Here is a 16,963-nt window from a genome sequence, read left to right on the forward strand (position 1 = left end):
AAACTCGAGTGACATCAGGTAGAAATATCTGGCACTACGGTGCCTGAAGCCAAAGCTGCCGGTTTGCTTCACACCACTTAATGCGAAACATTTTCAAAAAGAAAATTAGGAGAGGCCGTCATTTCCACTTGGTATGTTTTAAAAACATCTAGTTTGACTAGATAATAATTTAGATAAAAAGCAGCTTCCAAGAGAGGACAGAATTTGATCCGCACAAACACACCCTGGAGAGCTACAGGAGGCGGCCCTCAGCTCATTTGGAGTCACACACGGGCACAGCCTGGTGTGATGCCTTGGACACCCCCGGAAGTCTAGTCGGTCCAGGAACTTCTGTGAGCGCTCAGGTGGCCTCCCCGACACTTACACAGGGGATTCCGTCTTTCTTTAGTTATATCACAGCTAAGTCTCTTTCTTGTCCTCTAAAGTCCACATTTATATTTTAAATATAAAAATGTATTTCTTTCCAAACTCTTCCCACCCTCCAAAAAACTATGGATTTTTTTCCCTAAAACAAAACAAAACAACAAAAATTTATCTGTCCATTTCCTTAGAAACAAATTGTGAAGCTCTGTCCTCTTCCATCACCGTCTAAGGTAGATTGGCTGTTGGGAGTGGGCGGGGGTGGGTGGGGGCAGTTACGTCTGCCCTTCGTTTTTGTGGCTCAGGGGAGGTCCATTTTCCTTTTCTTTTTTGTCTGTGGCTTCGCTGAGTCCCAGAGGAGGACTGTCTTCTTCATATGGTACACAAAAGTTGCTTTTTCCTTGGCTTTCACAGTAAACACATTCCTTAAGAGAAAAAACAGAAATCAGTAACAAAAATGTAGTTCACCCCGAGTGAGGCACAGTGGCCAGGTTAGCTGTAAGGCTGCTGGAGGAGAGGGGAGGACCAGTTGTTTCTGAGGGTCCTGCTCAGCAGTGGGAGTCAGGCCTGTTTTGGGAGGAGGCCAGCCCGGCTGGACCCTGATCTGAGAGGCGGTCTGCCTTATGGGACCTGGAGTTAAGTTACTAGCTTCAGTTTTCTCATCTGTAAAATGAGATATCAATAATGTGCCAAGGGAGGGAGGGTCCTAAGGGGAGTGTCTCACTCCAGACGCTGCTAAGGTCGGGGTTGTGTAAGACGGAGACAAAAATTGCAGCAGTTCAGAGGACACCGAGAACTGGCAAGAGCAGCTTCCAGGGTGTGGGCCTCAGGAGGGAGTGGGGAGAGAGGCTGGGGTACAGACATGTCTTTGGAACTATCAGAAAGGAACATAGACTGAAGGGGCAGCTGGAGGGAGGCAGCCATTAAGAACAGAAATTTAATATTCCTATCATTACTGAACAGTCTACATGGATATTGAGGGGTTATGATAAGAGAGGTGTTCTTTTTTTTTCAACATTGTTCCCAAAAAGGTCTTATTTAAATATCTAATCTCATAGGAAGATTAAAAATTTTTATTTACTTACTGAGAGAGAGAGAGAGAAATATCGATTTGTTGTTCCACTTATTTATGTATTCATTGGTTGATTCTTTTTTTTTTTTAATATTTTATTGATTTCTTACAGAGAGGAAAGGAGAGGGATAGAGAGTTAGAAACATCGATGAGAGAGATCGATCAGCTGCCTCCTGCACGCCCCCCAGTGGGAATGTGCCCGCAACCAAGGTACATGCCCTTGACCGGAATCGAACCTGGGACCCTTGAGTCCGCAGGCCGACGCTCTATCCACTGAGCCAAACCGGTTCGGCCATTGGTTGTTTCTTGTATGTGACCTGACAAGATTGAACCCACAACTTTGGCGGCATATTGGAACTCTGCTCGAACCCAGCAGTCACCAACCTTTCGGACCTCACGGACCACCAGTGGTCCACGGACCACTGGTTGGCAACCGCTGCTCTAACCACTAATCTATCTGGTCAGGGTACGGTATTCTTTTTTAAAATAGAAAACAAAACTAAAAGAAAGAAAAAAACTCAAATTTCACACATGATTGAGATTAGATATTTCAGAAGACCTTTTTGGGAACAATGTTGAAAAGCCATTGGAAGAAAGTTCTTTGAAGTAGACTTATAGTGTTGCAGTATCTTTTCTCTTAATAAACTTTGAATTCTGGAAGTTTTAAACTCACAGAACAGTAATCAGAACACCGGGTGCTCCTGAGAGCCTTTTCATTCGCTGTCAGAAAAGCAGCACGGTGAGCTTACCGACACATCGATGGCCGTGGGCAGTCCGCCCGCCCGCATCCATGGGTGCACCTCCTGCAGCTCCTGCTTCTGCCGCTCGGTGAACCGGGGCTGCAGTTTCTGCAGCAACTTCAGCTTCTCTCTGTCCTCCTTCAAAACCGCCTCTATGTTTCTTCACAGCGTGTTTAGAAAGAGGCAAGCTTTAGAATGTCTTTTTCCTTAAAGAACACACTTTTCTTTCAGTATCAATAATGGAATTTTAGATGAGTTTGATTAATGCAAATTTCCTTTTCGTTTAAAATAGATAACCCTGTTTAGGGTTACTTACCATCCCTAGTAATAATCTGTGGTTTTTCTATTAAAACGACAATCCAAGTCACAATTTTACTTTTACTTTAAATTATACACAGGAGCTGGGTGTCTGCAGATGCTTGGTTCTGTACAGGGTGATTCATCTGGGCAGTTCCTACCAGGAGGCGGTGGGTAGAATACCTTCCCTTGCCTCCTGCCAATGCTGGGCCAGCAGGAAGCGGCCCTGGAGATGGAGCCCCGGTCTACCCTAACCCAGAGACCTGGCTGTCCTGACCTCAGAGTTAATCCTCCCTTCCTTCCCTCCTCCCTCCCTCTTTCCCTTCCTTCCTCCCACCTGCCCTACGGAAGAGGCTCCACAGAGGCAGGGACCATGAATGTTCCTTGGAGCAGCTGGGGACAGACCCGATTCACTACAAAGCAGCTGGTGGCCATTGGTTTCTGCATCTCTAAGACATACACACCCCATTTACCCCACAAGGTTACTGGGCAACAGAGCAAAAGAGATGAAGCTGGCACAAATGCTTCATAAATGTGTAGCACGACACCCGCAGGGTCGCCGGGAGCTTGTCTTTCCCCAGCCTGCAATGGATTACTCTGAAGGGCTCTATGGGCCCAGGCAACCATCGAGAGGGAACCTGCTTCTCTATCTGCCGCACTCAACTCAACCTGAGAGGTGGCTTTCAGAGGGAAGTGCCCCCTGACTGGCGGCCTTGTTTGAGGACTCTTTCACCCAACCCTCCCTGTCCCTAGGGAAAGGCTGCGTGATTACCGGGAAGGCATCTGGTACGTCATCATGACACTGTCGTCAGTGTCGGCCATCAGCAGCCAGACAGGGTCCTGGAGGACATACTTGATGAAGTGCTCACTTTCTTCCATGTCTGCCTTCGCTTTGGCTTTGTGATTATTCTCTGAAGAGTCAATGCTTCCAAAATACTTGCTGGTGTGGCTGGTGTTACTACTGCCTTTAAACACACAAAAAGCGGCGGGTTAGACCACTAGTGCCTTGCAGACCATGCTTGTGGACACATGCTGGGTTCGGGAGCCGAGAGTCTTATTTGGTAACTTATTTGGTGGGTTTCCCCTTTTCTTCCCAGTCCTCGAATTACCTGGATAATTAAAATGGGATGGATACCAGCTAGTGCCATGGAGTGGCTCTCCTGGGGAGGCCCGAGCAGCCCAGGTGGAGCCCGTCTTAGAAATCATGCTCCCTTTCCTAGCGCTCAGCACCTCTCCACCAAAACAGGCCACAGAGAAGTTGGTTTTGGCTTTGTAAGCGGAGGCAGCTGGCCTAAGCGTGTTCCAGCGAGCCTCCCGGAAGGAGCAAGGCCAGAGAATGGAGAAATGGAAGTTCCCTTTGGGGCAGCAGGATCTTTGAGTTTGTGGGGAGGACCCGCTTTCATGTGTCCGGATCACACTTGTGCGATCTGGTGGGTGAAGCATGCCATCCATATGCTAGGCTTACCCAAGGGGAACCAACTCAGGAAGGCAAACCCTGGCCGGCCCTCCCAGCCTGCCCAGGGAGCCTGGGGGATGGTCCAATAAGGGCCAGTGGGGCGTGAGGCCTGCTGTGGCCCTGACATGGAAGCCAGCAGGTGAGAATGCGAGTTCTGACTGGGTAGGGCCCGCCACCTAGAGGCAGAGCCCCTGTCTGCCTGTCTGAACTGCTGTGAGCTTTGAGTGCCAGCTGGACACCTGTGTGCACCTGGTGCTAGGCCCCGAGCACATATGGCCTGTGGCTGTGGTGCAGCTGGGTCCCTCTAGTGCGGGAGAAGTGGAGGGTGCCCAAGAACCTCAGGTACCAACATACCTGTCCCAATTCTGGATGCATCGCAGCCCAGAGAGCTGGATCCCAGAGAGTCTGAGGTGGCAGAGGCCCCACTTCCAGACAGGGCTGACCCTGTAGCGGAGCAGAGGTCCTCGCGCAGTAAGAGGTCAAGCAGGTCACTGGACGTGGAGAGGGCATCACTGTGCTGGGCATCTGAGGGCTCATCTTGCTTTAGGAACAAGAGAAGACACCAGTCAAGACACAGTCAGGACATAGCCCCTCAGAGCTGGGGGGCAGCTGCAAAGCGACTGTGTGCACAAAGCCACTCAGGGAGATAGCGGATGGCATTCTTCCTCAGACCCTGCCTTTTCATGCGCCAAATGAACAGACCTGTGGGTATTGGGACTACAGCGAGGATCTAGGTGGTGGCCTATGAATGCATCTCATTCAAGTAGATTTTGGGAGAATCACAGTTCTCACATCCCTGGGGGGAAAGTTTTATGCCTGTTCCTCCACTACAGCCGACACAGAGGTAGAAGAGGCCACCACATACCCCAAGGCTGCTCTTTGGTGGTGGGTTCTGGCTTCCTGTACCTGTGCCCCAGAGTGGAGGCAATCCTGGGAGCACCCTAACCCTCCGGCCATTGGAACTGGGACTATAGGCCAGACCCCAGAAACAGGAGTGGGGAGGGTGGCAGACACCTTGGGAGGCTGATCTGTTTCCTGGGTCCCACTTCCTCTCCTGGGAGTATGCCCTCCACAGAGCACCTACTGGTTGCACTGCCATAGCTCAGGCCACTGCACACTGAGCTGTCAGGACACAAAACCTGTGGGAAACTATAATTTCATTAATGGATTAAGAGTACGCCAGCAGTCCCGAGGCACAGGAGAATGGGGCAGCTGGCTCACCGTGAGAACCTCTGCCCCCACCGCCCTCTCAGGAGCTGAGTTCTGGCATTTACCCAGCTGTGCTGTGTGCTCATATTTGTCACATAAAATCTCAAGCCCGCCCTGGCTGGTGTGCTCAGTGGTTAGAGTGTCCCCTATGTACCTAAGGGTTGAGGGTTTGATTCTCGATCAAGGGCACGTACCTGGGTTGTAGGTTCAATCCCTGACCCTGGTCGGGGAATGTGTGGGAGGCAACCAATCAATGTGTCTCTCTCACATCAATGTTTCTCTCTCTCTGCCCCACCCCCTTCCCATCCCTTCCACTCTCTTTAAAAAACAATGGGAAAAATATCCTCCGGTGAGGATTAACAAAACAAAAAAGAAAGAAACAAACAAAAAACCTCAAGGTCCATGACAACAAGTCACAAAGTCATGTGGGCTGTTTGGACCTTTCACTTATCATCAGACAATCAATCTTCCTTCGTTCAGATCCAAGACAATAAAAAGGCCCCACGTCTACTCTGATGAGGTTGTTGAGCTGGAAAACATTAATTTCCAGCACAGGTATTTATGTCAAAATTGAAATACCTGGTGGGACCCTTGGCCTAAAACACTGGCGTCTGAGATGATGACCTACCGTGGGTGCTGCGGGGCCACCCGCTGTAGAGAAAGAGCAGCAGGGGATCCTTGCATTCGGCGGTGCCTTTGGTGGCCAGTCCCAGGATGTGCCTGGTTTGCAGTCCGGCCCAGCACCTGCTGTCTCTGCTGTCCCTCCAGCTGTAGTGCTGCCCTCAGGGGCCTCCTCCAGCTGGAGCAGGTTGAGCTGCAGGGGTGAGCTGCCACGCGACTGGAAAAGTGGTGGGGAGGCCCGACCCAACGGCCCGGTGGACGACACTGGTGTAGCTGGGGTGGCCACACGTGACACCGGTGGCCAACGCTCTGCCCGAGGACAAGCACATGACTGTTTGGGGGGTGAGGTTTGACCAGGGAACTCAGGCTGCGAGGCAGGGATCATCTGGCCAGGGAAGAAGGTCGGGGGCAAGTTCGGGGTCACTGTGGGGAAGGGATAGCTGGGTAACACCAAGGCCATGACTGGGGCCAAGGGGGCAGTGAAAGGTGGGGGCTGGATGTCCATGGGCACAGCGGGCACCGTGAAGCTGGCGTGGGGCTCCATAGGTGCTGCTGCCACGGCCCCTGGCACTGGTACAATTCCTGTGGCTGGGAGCACTGGCAGGGAGTAAGCTGGCACTGGGGTAGGGAAGGGCATCGAGGGGCAGCTGGACTGGGATGTGTCTGATGGTGACCAGGCTGTGGCATTCAGGCCCACCAGCGGGGGCCGGTGGGGCACGGGCCCCCCAGACCCAGTGCTCTCGGAGGAGTCCCGAGGCTTGACCCGTTTGGACTTCAGTTTTCTGTTCTTCCCAGTTTTTTTCCAAGCTGAATCTATTCCACAGGTGTTTCTTAGTCCAGGAGCAGCTACAATAATGGGAAAACAACCAGAGTTGAAAATGTGCGTGATTTCTATTACGTCAGTTCTCAGAGACACGTAGAATCTCAGAAACTTGAAGGCACCTCCTGGTTTAACATCCAGTGTTCCCAAATGTTAGCCTGGGAACTGTCAGAAACACCATACGGTTTCCCTGGTCCTTGGTGCAGTGAGGAAAATCAGGGCACAATGTTAAGTTTTTATAAAACTGATTCAATCAATTCAAAGGACCATTCTTAATTGCAAGATCACAACTGTTTTCTTCTGACATTAAAATGTCCTTTCTTTTATGAAATAATGACGGTGATAAGTGGCATTAAAAAGGTTTTCTTTGTCCAAAAAGATAAAAATCAAAAAGCTGGCAATTCTAAGCTGTTCCCCAGTACTGGTTTGTGAAATCGGATGTCATCTAAGCTGATTTTTGAATTTTATGAGCTTTACCACTACTGGTCCTTAAAAAGAGCTGCTTCCTGTCTCGCCTGTGATTCCACCCGAGTGCAAGTCAAAGGGCGGGAAGGAGCACTTGCCCTCAGAGCCAGATTCTTCCTCTCCTGTGACAAGTGGCTGAGCTGAACTTCTTTAGGAGGCTGGAGGGTCTCAACTGGTGACAAAAGGGACTCTGGGCATGTCCCCTTGCCTCCCCTTGCCTGGGGCCAGCACCAGGAGTACTATGGCCAGGCGGGTGGCGGGGGTGAGGGTGGGGGTGGGGAGGGGAAGATTGAGGGGGGAGAAGAGTCATGCCAAGCCTGGCTGGGATGGGCAACGGGATGGTCCCAGGAACCTCAGGTTTTCCTGTCATGGCACACAGGCTGACTCAGGGTTTTGCAGCAGGTGTGTGGGACACCTGTCAGCCGTGCCAAGGGGGTCCTCACCTTTGCTACATGCTGGAGGCAAGTGGGCCAGCCAGAGGCCAACTGCTAAGAGGGCGGGGGTTTTGTGATTCAGACTCTCTAGCGGGTGTTCTTCCAGAAGGAAATCTGCCCCTGGTGGGACTGGTGGCTAGAGCACTGGGCTCCTGGAATACCATGTCAGGGTCTGGGCAGGCTGCTGTGCACAGCTCTGCAGTCTGTGCACCTTGCAAACTGCTGGGCCAGGGGGCAAGGAGCTGCAACTCCGTCCCAAGCCATGTCCACTGGGTGGGTCTGCCCAGGGCTGGGAGGACACCTTTTTGTAATTTCTAGAGGTTCCCTAGGGCCTGGCAGTGACCTAGGGTCTGGGGAAGAAGAAAATGACAAAGAGTAGAAAACAGAATCTTTACAGGGGGTGTTGGCCTCTCTCACTTCATACTCACTTCGCTGTGCCTGCCCTGAGGCCCAGGGGAGTGGGGTCTTCTGCTGTGTGTCTCCTGCGCTCGCTAACCCGGACCCTGGGTCAAGCCCTGGGAGCCCAGCACAAAGGTGGCATCTCTGACCAGCCCAGCCTTGTCCATGGGGCCTGGGAAGGTGGCTAGGGGTCTGGAGCCAGGCTCCTGGACCAGAAAAGAGGCAAACACACTAGTCTATTCTCCCTCACCCCTTGCCCTTCAACCACCTGGTGGCAATCTGCCTCAAGGACAGCGCATGCACCCACAGGCTCTGGAGGCTGCAGCCCAGCCTTGAGTCAGCCTGGCCAGGAGGGCACATCCTCTGGTATCAGCTTGGACTCCCTCCTTCCTGAGGAGCCGACACCAAGTACCCCATCAGTACTGTGCCCATTCTCTTTGGGGTGAGTTAGCTGTGGCTTGACTGGTTTTCTGAGAGCCCCATTGGGTGGGCAGATGGGGTAGAGTCCCCTGCACCTCACAGTCACCCAGGCAAGAAGTGCCTGATGAGGTGGCATTGCAATTGCCCCATCCTGCACTCCGCCACCATTTAAAGCACCGTTCCCTGGGGAACAAGAGATGACATCCTTGAGAGGGGTCCATGGAAACAGATGGCATCACTAGTAAAGTCCCAACAGCAATCTTACAAACTCAGGCTTCCTAAGCTGGGGGCATTTCATACCTTGAAAGCTGCCCTGAGTCAGTACTATTAGGATTAAAGGTTTTTTAAATCCACATACAATTCAGGTATCACCACCTACCTCTTTCACTCAACTGCCCCTTGGATCTTTCTTGTAGGTAATAACTGCAGTGAGACTGGAGGACACTAAGTTTCCTCGTTTCCTTGAACTTCAACAGGAAGCTCTGCTCTTCCTTCTGGGTGTGGGCGGCCAGCACTTCCTTGGTGAGGCCCAGCCTCCGGAAGGGCTCCTTCTCCTGGCTGAGGCTGCAGGGCATGGCGGGGCCCATGAGGCAGTCCAGGGACTCAGGTCCACTTGCAGGGTCTTCCACCGTCTCTGTAAGAGAAGATGCAGACCACTCATCTGCAAAGGCCCCTGTGCTTTAAAACAACTGACCGACCCTGAGACCACTGCCATGTGAGATACTGCACGAAGCCCCCACATGGGGGTGCAGTCCATGAATGTCTGTGTAGCCTTCTGAGAAGGTTCACAATAAAAGGCAAACAGCAATGGCAGAGACCCCACTACCCAGGGCTCCAGGGTCAGTCTGCTTAGGCTGAAGTTCGGGTACCTCGGGGCTTCAGCCTCTGACAGGGAAGATACACTCTGGCTGTCATCAGCTTTCAGAGCACAACAGACTAAGGCTGCTGTGTGCCCCGCCCAGGTTCAGGACTATGGACATGACAGCTCAGATCATGTGGAACTGGGGTACAGACAGGACAGGGGCAGGTGGATGCAATGACCGTCCTGGAAGGGGGTCTGGACACTGACTCTGACATGTATTTTTTACTCATCGTCTCCCTCTTCTGGAGAACAACTCGGAGATGCCACCCTTGGCTGTTCTGCTGTTCAGACCTGTACTGGTTCTTTCCTGCCCTCAAACAGGGAAGCGGGGAGAAGGATCCAACGCCTGAGGGTTCTCTCAGCCCAGTGAGGGGAGGTTGCTTTGGATCCCTGGCTCAGCACCACCACGTCTGAGCAGACAACTGCCAGTAGGTGGCGCCAGAGCACAGTGGGAATCAAAACAGGTGGGGCCACACCCTGCCCTGCACATCAGGTCTCTGGATTTCCTGGATCCCCTTTATCTTTCTGTGGTAGGGCTGCACTGCACTTGCATAAACTTAAAAAAAAAAAAAATTAAGATGGCAGTCAAAACTTCTCATTTTTATTGTTAAAATTAGCTTACTCTCAACACTATCCCAGAGCCAACAAGCGTACCTAGCTCAGGTTGTGGCTTCTTGTCACCCACGTGCACGATGGTGCTGCTGTAGCTGCACTGGCTGGTAAGAGACACCACGCTCCCCGCCTTGCCGGGCAGCGTCAGCGAGGTCAAGTGCGCGCTGACATCCGCATGTGTGCTTGCTCTAGAGGGCACCACTGCCTCTTTATAAGAGAAAATGGAAGGAGACACAAAAATGCAATGTAAACAAACCATTTGTGTAAGAAATGCCACTGTCTAGCAGATCCTATATATACCCAAGTGATTGTACACATCCTGGCATGTGACGGCTTGTCCTCACGTGTTTATTCATGGGGGAAAAGTGGAGAAGAGAAATTCTAAAATGGGAACAATTCGACTCTTACATCCTGGGTCGTCTGGGAGGGGCAGGCGGTTGGGCAGCTCAGGGGGCTCAGGTCAGGGGCCTCTGCTGGGAGCCCAGCCCCTTGAAGGTCTGTGGGCAGAGCACAGACTGTCCATCAAAGCATGACTGTCCAATTGCATGTGCTTACATCACAACGGGATACCTGATTTCCCATCCTAGTAATGACCACCGGGACGAGCACCACGTTCAAGTGGCCTGCCGTTTAACCTAACCCCATGGTCGGCAAACTGAGGCTCGTGAGCCACATGCGGCTCTTTGGCCCCTTGAGTGTGGCTCTTCCTAAGCCTTAGGAGTACCCTAATTAAGTTAATAACAATGTACCTACCTATATAGTTTAAATTTTAAAAATTTGGCTCTCAAAAGAAATTTTAATCGTTGTACTGTTGACATTTGGCTCTGTTGACTAATGAGTTTGCCGACCACTGATAAGTGAATATTCAGACATCATGGAAAAGGACCAGCCTGAGAATGATAACCTGAGGCGCCCCTGGGCCTCCAGCAGCCCCGAGGGGTCCTGTTCTCAGAGTCCAGAGTCACCTTTACATCTCTCTCATAGGAAGGTGGCTGACATTTATGTACTATAGTCATTTACAAAAGAGCTTACACCATATACTGTGTCCCCAAAAGCCACTCAGAACTCCCATGGGAGGAGCGAAGGGGGCTCCAGCCTTTCTAATGATGCCTGATCTCACCAGGGGGATTTAACAGCCCAAACAGGATACCTGCAGGAGGTGGCCTGGGGCTGCCTGTGGCCTTCCGCTTGTCACTGGCCGTCTGCATGGAAGCATTCACGGGGAATTCACACTTTCTCTTCAGGGTGGTGGCCTCACTGCAGCTCTCCAAGTACCTGTGAGGAGGGTCACAAACGGCTTCACATAATGGGGCCAGAGCCTGGACAGCAGGAGACCACGGAGTAGGGAGACGGGAGGTGCCTGTACCTGATGACACTGTCCAGGCAGCTGATCTGCTGGTAGGAGCCGGCCGGCTGGTTCCTGCAGGCCAGCTCCTCTGGAAAGGCGGCAGTGGGTGGGCTGGCACCGGAGCTGTCCTCTGCGGCCGGGACAGCTGTCGTCTGAGCAGGAGAACTACTTTGCGTTTCTGAAAGAATGGCAAAAATTGCTTTCAGTTAATACTTGTTTTCCCCAAAGAGTACACTCTGTATATTTCTACCTAAGGATTCAGAACATGGCTCACAGACACAGAAACCCAGAGTCAGCCTGACACTTGGGCAGCCCTGCTGGGGCAGCGGCCACTGTGCCGTCTGAGAATGGAGCCCGGAGGATGCTGCTGACTGGGATATAACTCAGTGGCACTTGGGTCAGGGACTCAGCAGTGGGTGAGGCCAGCTCTTACTTGAACTCCTGAAACTTTGGGGCCAATAAATCCCAGGTGCTTTATGACCCATTAGTATTCCCTGCCTCCTGGAAGTCCCTTCATTCCAAAGGTGACTCAGCAGCCTCTGGGGCAGCCTGCCGTGGACACTTCTGTTCTTGTCACCACGTGCACTGCACGCTGTTCCCCTGGGGGCCTCCAGGGCAGAGCTGTGTCCTGCTCATTAGTGGGTCACCAGCACCCAGCAATGTGCACCTATCCCAGAGGCCAACAGTCCTGGCCAGAGGTGAGCTCTGGCCCCAAGATTCCCTAGGAGGCTCCCTGGAAAGATGTGGCCCAAGCACAAAGGATGAGTGAGAGCCCACCAGGGCAGATGCCTGGGGAGCAGGCATGTGCACACCTGAGCAGGAGTCCAAGCATGAGGGTGTAAAGTGGTGACATGGTAAGGCAGGGTCAGGCTGCAGTGGGGGTGGGCTGACAGCTCCCCATGCTGGTGGGGCCCCACTTGAGAAGGCAGCCCAGGAGCAAAGCCGGCACTTTCCACTCAGACAGGGTGGGATTTGAGTGTTTGCAGGACAGCTGGGCAGCGCCCTTGGTGCGAGTGTATGCACACGTTCACTTGCGTGCAAACATAAGGCCCACGGCCACTCTGTGGAGCGAGGGCCTGCAGGGTGCCAGATGCCGCACAGAAGCTTAGGGCTGTGCTTTTTGTTTTTGTTTTTTAAATATGTTTTTATTGATTTCAGAGAGAGGAAGGGAGAGAGAGAGAGAGAAACATTGATGAGAGAGTATCATCAATCAGCTGCCTCTTGCACACCCCCTACTGGGGATTGAGCCTGTAACCTTGGCATGTGCCCTGACTAGGAAGCGAACCAGTGACCTCTTGATGCATGGGACAATGCCCAACCAACTGAGCCACACCGGCTGGGCAGGGCTGTGTGCTGAAGGAGTGAAGGCCTGCTGCCTGAGGGACAGGGCGGGGGATGTGCACACATTTAAAGGGTACATTCCCTGCCACCCACAGTTCAGGTGAAAGCCAGAAAAACCTGGCCAGACTCCAGTTTTACTGAGGAAAGGGTGAGTAATTTTTTTACCTGTAGCAGATTTTCTCTTCTGTTCTCCAGATTCATCAGAATAATGACTTTTGGTTTTGACCTTGTTAGCATTTTTAGAATTTTCCTTGAATAAAGACAAAATAAGCACATTATTCCCATCGGAGACTGCATAGTGCTTCAGCCCCACCTTGAGGAGGGAGAAGCCAGAGTAATCCCAGCGAGGAGGAGGAGGTGCTGAGTGGGGATCTGTGAGGCCACGTTAGAGAAAGCGGACTGTGATTTGGAAGAACAATAAAAGGAAAGGGGGATGCACGTTCCATTTTCTTCCTTCTACCCTAAAGTTAAACCTTCCCTTTTGCTTGATTTGCCTTCTTTAAATAACTTTTCATCCAAAGCTTTAACTACAGTTTTAGCTGCTTCAACTATTTTCCCCCTTTATTTTCTTTTTAATCCTCATCCGAGGATATGTTTTTACTGATATTAGAGAGAGAAGGGAGAGAGATTTCACATTGATTGGTTACCTCCCGTATGCACCCTAACTGGGGATCGAACCCACAACCTGGGTATGTGCCCTAGGGATTGAACCCATAACCTTTTGGTGTAGGGACGAGGCTCCAACTGAGCCACCCGGCCAGGACTTGCTGGTTCAACTCTTAGAGATGAAGTCCCCATGAACAGAACTTAGAGAGCAGCCAGGGTTGGTTGAATGTGCTTTGTGACTCCCGCATGCACCACAGACAGGTTCCCAGGGGCGGGGCAGAGGGACCTACTGCTCTCCTCCTGCGGGCGTCCTCCTGGCCATTGCTGTCACTGGAGGAGGTCTGGCTCATGAGGTGTTCGTGGGACCCATTGCTGCCCAGGCTCCCATAGCCGCTGGAACCACTGTGCGTGACGGGCTGGGGAGAGAGCACACAGGAGGCTTAGGTACAGGGTTGGGGAGGGGCACAGCTGGCCTGTGGGTTTGTCTTCCCGAAGCCCGATTCACAGCTCCAGCCTCCGCCCACAGCACCAGGTCCCTGGATCACAGGCTCTCTGCTCACATGGGGGTGGAGGGTGATCTTGGTTCTAGCAAGGATTTTAGAAACTAAACTCGATATATTACAGTTTTGCCCCAGTCTGCTGACCAGGAAGCCGAGAGCGGCTCAGCCATGGGGTTACTGTGCTCGCACTAGTTTTCCTTGAGTACTATGTCCCCAAGGATAGTGGTAGGTGTTCACAAGTCCCTCTTCGTGCCAGCACAGCATCCTGAATTGGAGTGACCCCATCCACCTGTGGGAGGCGACATGTGGGGTCAGTACCCAGGACTTGGGAGCTGAGTTGGGAGCAAGGGTCTGGGCACATCCTTCAGCCATTAGCAAAAGGCTGCAGGTCAGAGACAGACCCCAAAGTGCAAGGCTGGGGCTGCCCCAACCTGGGCAAGCAGCAGGTGTGGCCAACTGTCTGGGCCCGGCACAGACTTTGCCCAAACTGCCCACACAGTGGACGAGAGAACAGGCACCAGGGTGCAGGGCAGAGTGAGTCGCCGGAAGGATGGGACCTCAGGACTCAGAGCAGTCCTCAGGCTGCCTACAAGGTAGGGATTGTCCTGCGGGTGGGCACTCACCTGCAGCAGCAGCCGGTGGATCTGCTCCGTGAGCTCCTGGATGCTGGGGTGCAGGGCCTGCTGTTCCTCTGCGCATGGCTGAGCAAACACATCCTCATTCAAAGGGCCCCTGCATGATATTCATGGTCTGACAGTCAGGCTGTGCTGCACACCCCTGCAAGGCCCTGCTTCCTCTCTGCAGCCCCCCAGGCTGCCACCTGCCTGCTCACCACCCTCTTCCTCCCCCTCACAGCTCTGCTTGAGCTTGGGGGCAGGGGCAGGGGCAGGTCCCCACAGGACTGCCTAGCGGCCCAGGCCCTGGGAGCACTCACACTCGGACTCTGTGCCGCCCGATGATGAAGGAGATCTTCCTGCTCCAGGGGTTGATGAAGCTGGACCAGCTGGTGTCCAATGTGATGTACTCCCCATTCCGGGTGCGGAACCGCAGGGGAGAATAGTCGAAGGGCTGCCCGCCAGACTGCAGGACTAGGAGGGAAAAGAACGTTCAGGGGTGAGAAGCAACCAGGTTCGCAGGAAGAGAAAAGACAAGCCCAGATGCTTCGAGTTCACAGCTATTTGAAAATTTAAGAGCTGCCAACAGCTGGTCTAAGCTGCAGCTCTGTCTTAGTCAACTTTCTTTGTGTGTGTGTGTGTCTTCTTTTTACTTTACTTTTTTGAAGTATTATACTTTATTGATATTAAATATTTTTTTTAAAAAACCTTTATTATTAAAAGTGTTACATATGTCCCTCTTTTCCCCCCATTGACCCTTTCTAGCCACCCCTCCCCACTCAGTCCTTCACCACCCTATTGTCTGTGTCCATGGGTTATGCATATATACATACAACCGCTCCACTTTCAATCACAAATGTTTGTTTTTGGCCACATCATCATGTTTCAGGACGCACATCTCTGCTAGCTTCCACTGGATGTCTCCACGTGTCATTTGTATCTATGAGGCCTGGGCTTTGGGGCACACGTGTTGACCACTACCCCAGCCTGGCCACTACCTAGCCCACCACAGCTGAACCTGTGCCCCCTCCTCCCACCTGCCGGGGATACCAACAGTAAGGACAAGATGTCACTCAGGCCACAGGCCACAAAGGACCCACGGACAGTGCCAGGACTCCGGCAGGAGGTGGGGCATCCATCACCCATACGATGCAGGCCAGTCTGACCTATCTTTGCTGGGTGCTGACCTCGGGAGACACCCAGGCACATACCAGCTTTTGTCAAAGCCTTTAGGAGTCACCAGGAGAAGGGACCTACTCTTTTTGTGGATGGCAAGCATCAAGGGCCGGTCACTGGGGTGAAGCTTCAGAAGCACGGGGGTCTCGATCAGGTCCTGAGGCAGGTAGCCCAGGAGCGGGACCGCTCTGCAAGACAAGTGCACAGGCGTGTCACCCCGCCGTTGTGCTTGGGGACACATTCCACAATGCAGCCTCCAAACAGGGGAGCAGACCATCTCTACAACCGTCCGTCCAGTCACAAGAAAAGGAAACAACCACCAGCTCCCCTGATAGCCCCATTTATAGGATCAAAATTTAGGAATTAGGCTCACAGAGAAGCAGTCTTTCAATTAATTAGTGAAAGATTACCGCATCCCCATGGGTCTGTAATACAAAACAAGACCCTACAAGGTCCTACCCGTCATAAGCTGAGTGGTTTTAGCTTTGTGTCCATTTCCTGAAAGAATCAATCATGAAAATGTTCCTTTTCTTCTGTTAAGATCTTTTTCTTTTTTGTGTTTCCTAAGTTTGGCCCGATATGGTCTGGCATGGATATTTTTTATGTTAAATTTTTTTGGCCTGGATATATTTAACAAGTTTTGAAAACTTTTTAACGAGCCTGCACCTGGAAACCCTGCCTGCACGTCTTCTCCAGCCCAAGAGGTTTTCCTGCTTCTGTTACTGTGGCCACTGTATCTACTCCTATTTACTGGGCTTCCCTGGGGGTCACCAGTACTGCCTGGGGACCTGCCCTCAGTGCCCACTGATCTTCTTGTAAAAGCTGTTTGTTTCCCAAGAAATCGTTAGTGTCCCTCTTCCCAGAGTCCTGTCCCCTCTGCTGTTCTGTGCCCTCTGCAACTTGGCCGCTCTCCCCTCTTCTGAGCTGCACCCCAGCCTTCCTCTCCTCGGGCAGTGTTCTTGCATCCACACAGATGTTTTCCCAACTCTTCTGCTCATGTGGAAGGACAGTCTCCTTCGAGTCTGAGAGAGGCCCCCCTGTTCCCTGCGGGGGAGAACTCTCTTGGGCCTTGTGTTTTCCTTTGGCCGGATGTACAGAATGTTCTTGGCGTCCTCCCAGTTCCAGGCCTGGCCAGGAGGGAGGGGGAAGAGAAGGAGGAGGAAGGGGAAGAGGAGGGAAGAAGAGGAGGAACAGGAGGAAGAGGGGGCAGGAAGTGGAAGAGGAAGGAAGAGGGGGAGGAGGAACGGGAGGCAGAGGGAGGAGGAAGAGAGGAGATGAGGGGAAGGAGGAGGAGGTGGCTTTGCTGAGGAAGGCTGTGCAGAGTAGGTGTGCCTGCTCGCCAATCCTTCTGCATGTGAGTTAAGTAGACTCTTGGGGTGGGTTGCAGATAGTTCTTAGATTTTTGGAGGAATAAAAATTATGCTGGGGTTGCCTCACAAATGCAGCTCCCAGCCCCACCCTCTGAGATCCTGGTTGGGCAGGGCTGGTGGGGCCCAGGAACCTGTGCCTTGAAGCCTCCTCTCAGTCATTCTGCCACAGGTGGTGGGCAGCATGCACCTGAGCAGCCCGGAGCTGGAGGCCGCTGATCCCGGGCCACCTGAGAGCAGACCT

The 16,963-nt window shown here is 52.5% G+C and overlaps 1 protein-coding gene across 15 annotated transcripts in view; it reads right to left on the bottom strand.

The window, feature by feature from the left end:
- Positions 1–408: 408 nt before the first annotated feature.
- PER2 (period circadian regulator 2) overlaps positions 409–16,963 on the bottom strand; it is a 32,641-nt gene continuing 16,086 nt past the window's right edge. For 11 of the 15 annotated variants that reach the window (XM_023747389.1, XM_023747387.1, XM_023747386.1 and 8 more), the window contains 14 exons: positions 15,434–15,540; positions 14,497–14,650; positions 14,186–14,294; positions 13,353–13,478; positions 12,622–12,706; positions 11,134–11,293; positions 10,918–11,042; positions 9,810–9,974; positions 8,673–8,954; positions 5,763–6,601; positions 4,280–4,466; positions 3,242–3,434; positions 2,182–2,332; positions 409–785 (listed from right to left, as the gene is read on the bottom strand). In XM_023747389.1, the coding sequence (XP_023603157.1) occupies positions 636–785; positions 2,182–2,332; positions 3,242–3,434; positions 4,280–4,466; positions 5,763–6,601; positions 8,673–8,954; positions 9,810–9,974; positions 10,918–11,042; positions 11,134–11,293; positions 12,622–12,706; positions 13,353–13,478; positions 14,186–14,294; positions 14,497–14,650; positions 15,434–15,540 (2,833 nt within the window). In that variant the 3' untranslated portion in view covers positions 409–635. Of the gene's footprint in view, positions 786–2,181; positions 2,379–3,241; positions 3,435–4,279; positions 4,467–5,526; positions 5,664–5,762; positions 6,602–8,672; positions 8,955–9,809; positions 9,975–10,917; positions 11,043–11,133; positions 11,294–12,621; positions 12,707–13,352; positions 13,479–14,185; positions 14,295–14,496; positions 14,651–15,433; positions 15,541–16,963 lie in introns of those variants that run through there. The other 4 variants (XM_023747388.1, XM_023747392.1, XR_002827170.1 and 1 more) reach the window with 4 other exon arrangements.

The sequence above is a fragment of the Myotis lucifugus genome, unplaced genomic scaffold (genome assembly GCF_000147115.1).
Source record: "Myotis lucifugus unplaced genomic scaffold, Myoluc2.0 scaffold_861, whole genome shotgun sequence".
NCBI classification, from domain to species: Eukaryota; Metazoa; Chordata; class Mammalia; order Chiroptera; family Vespertilionidae; genus Myotis; species Myotis lucifugus.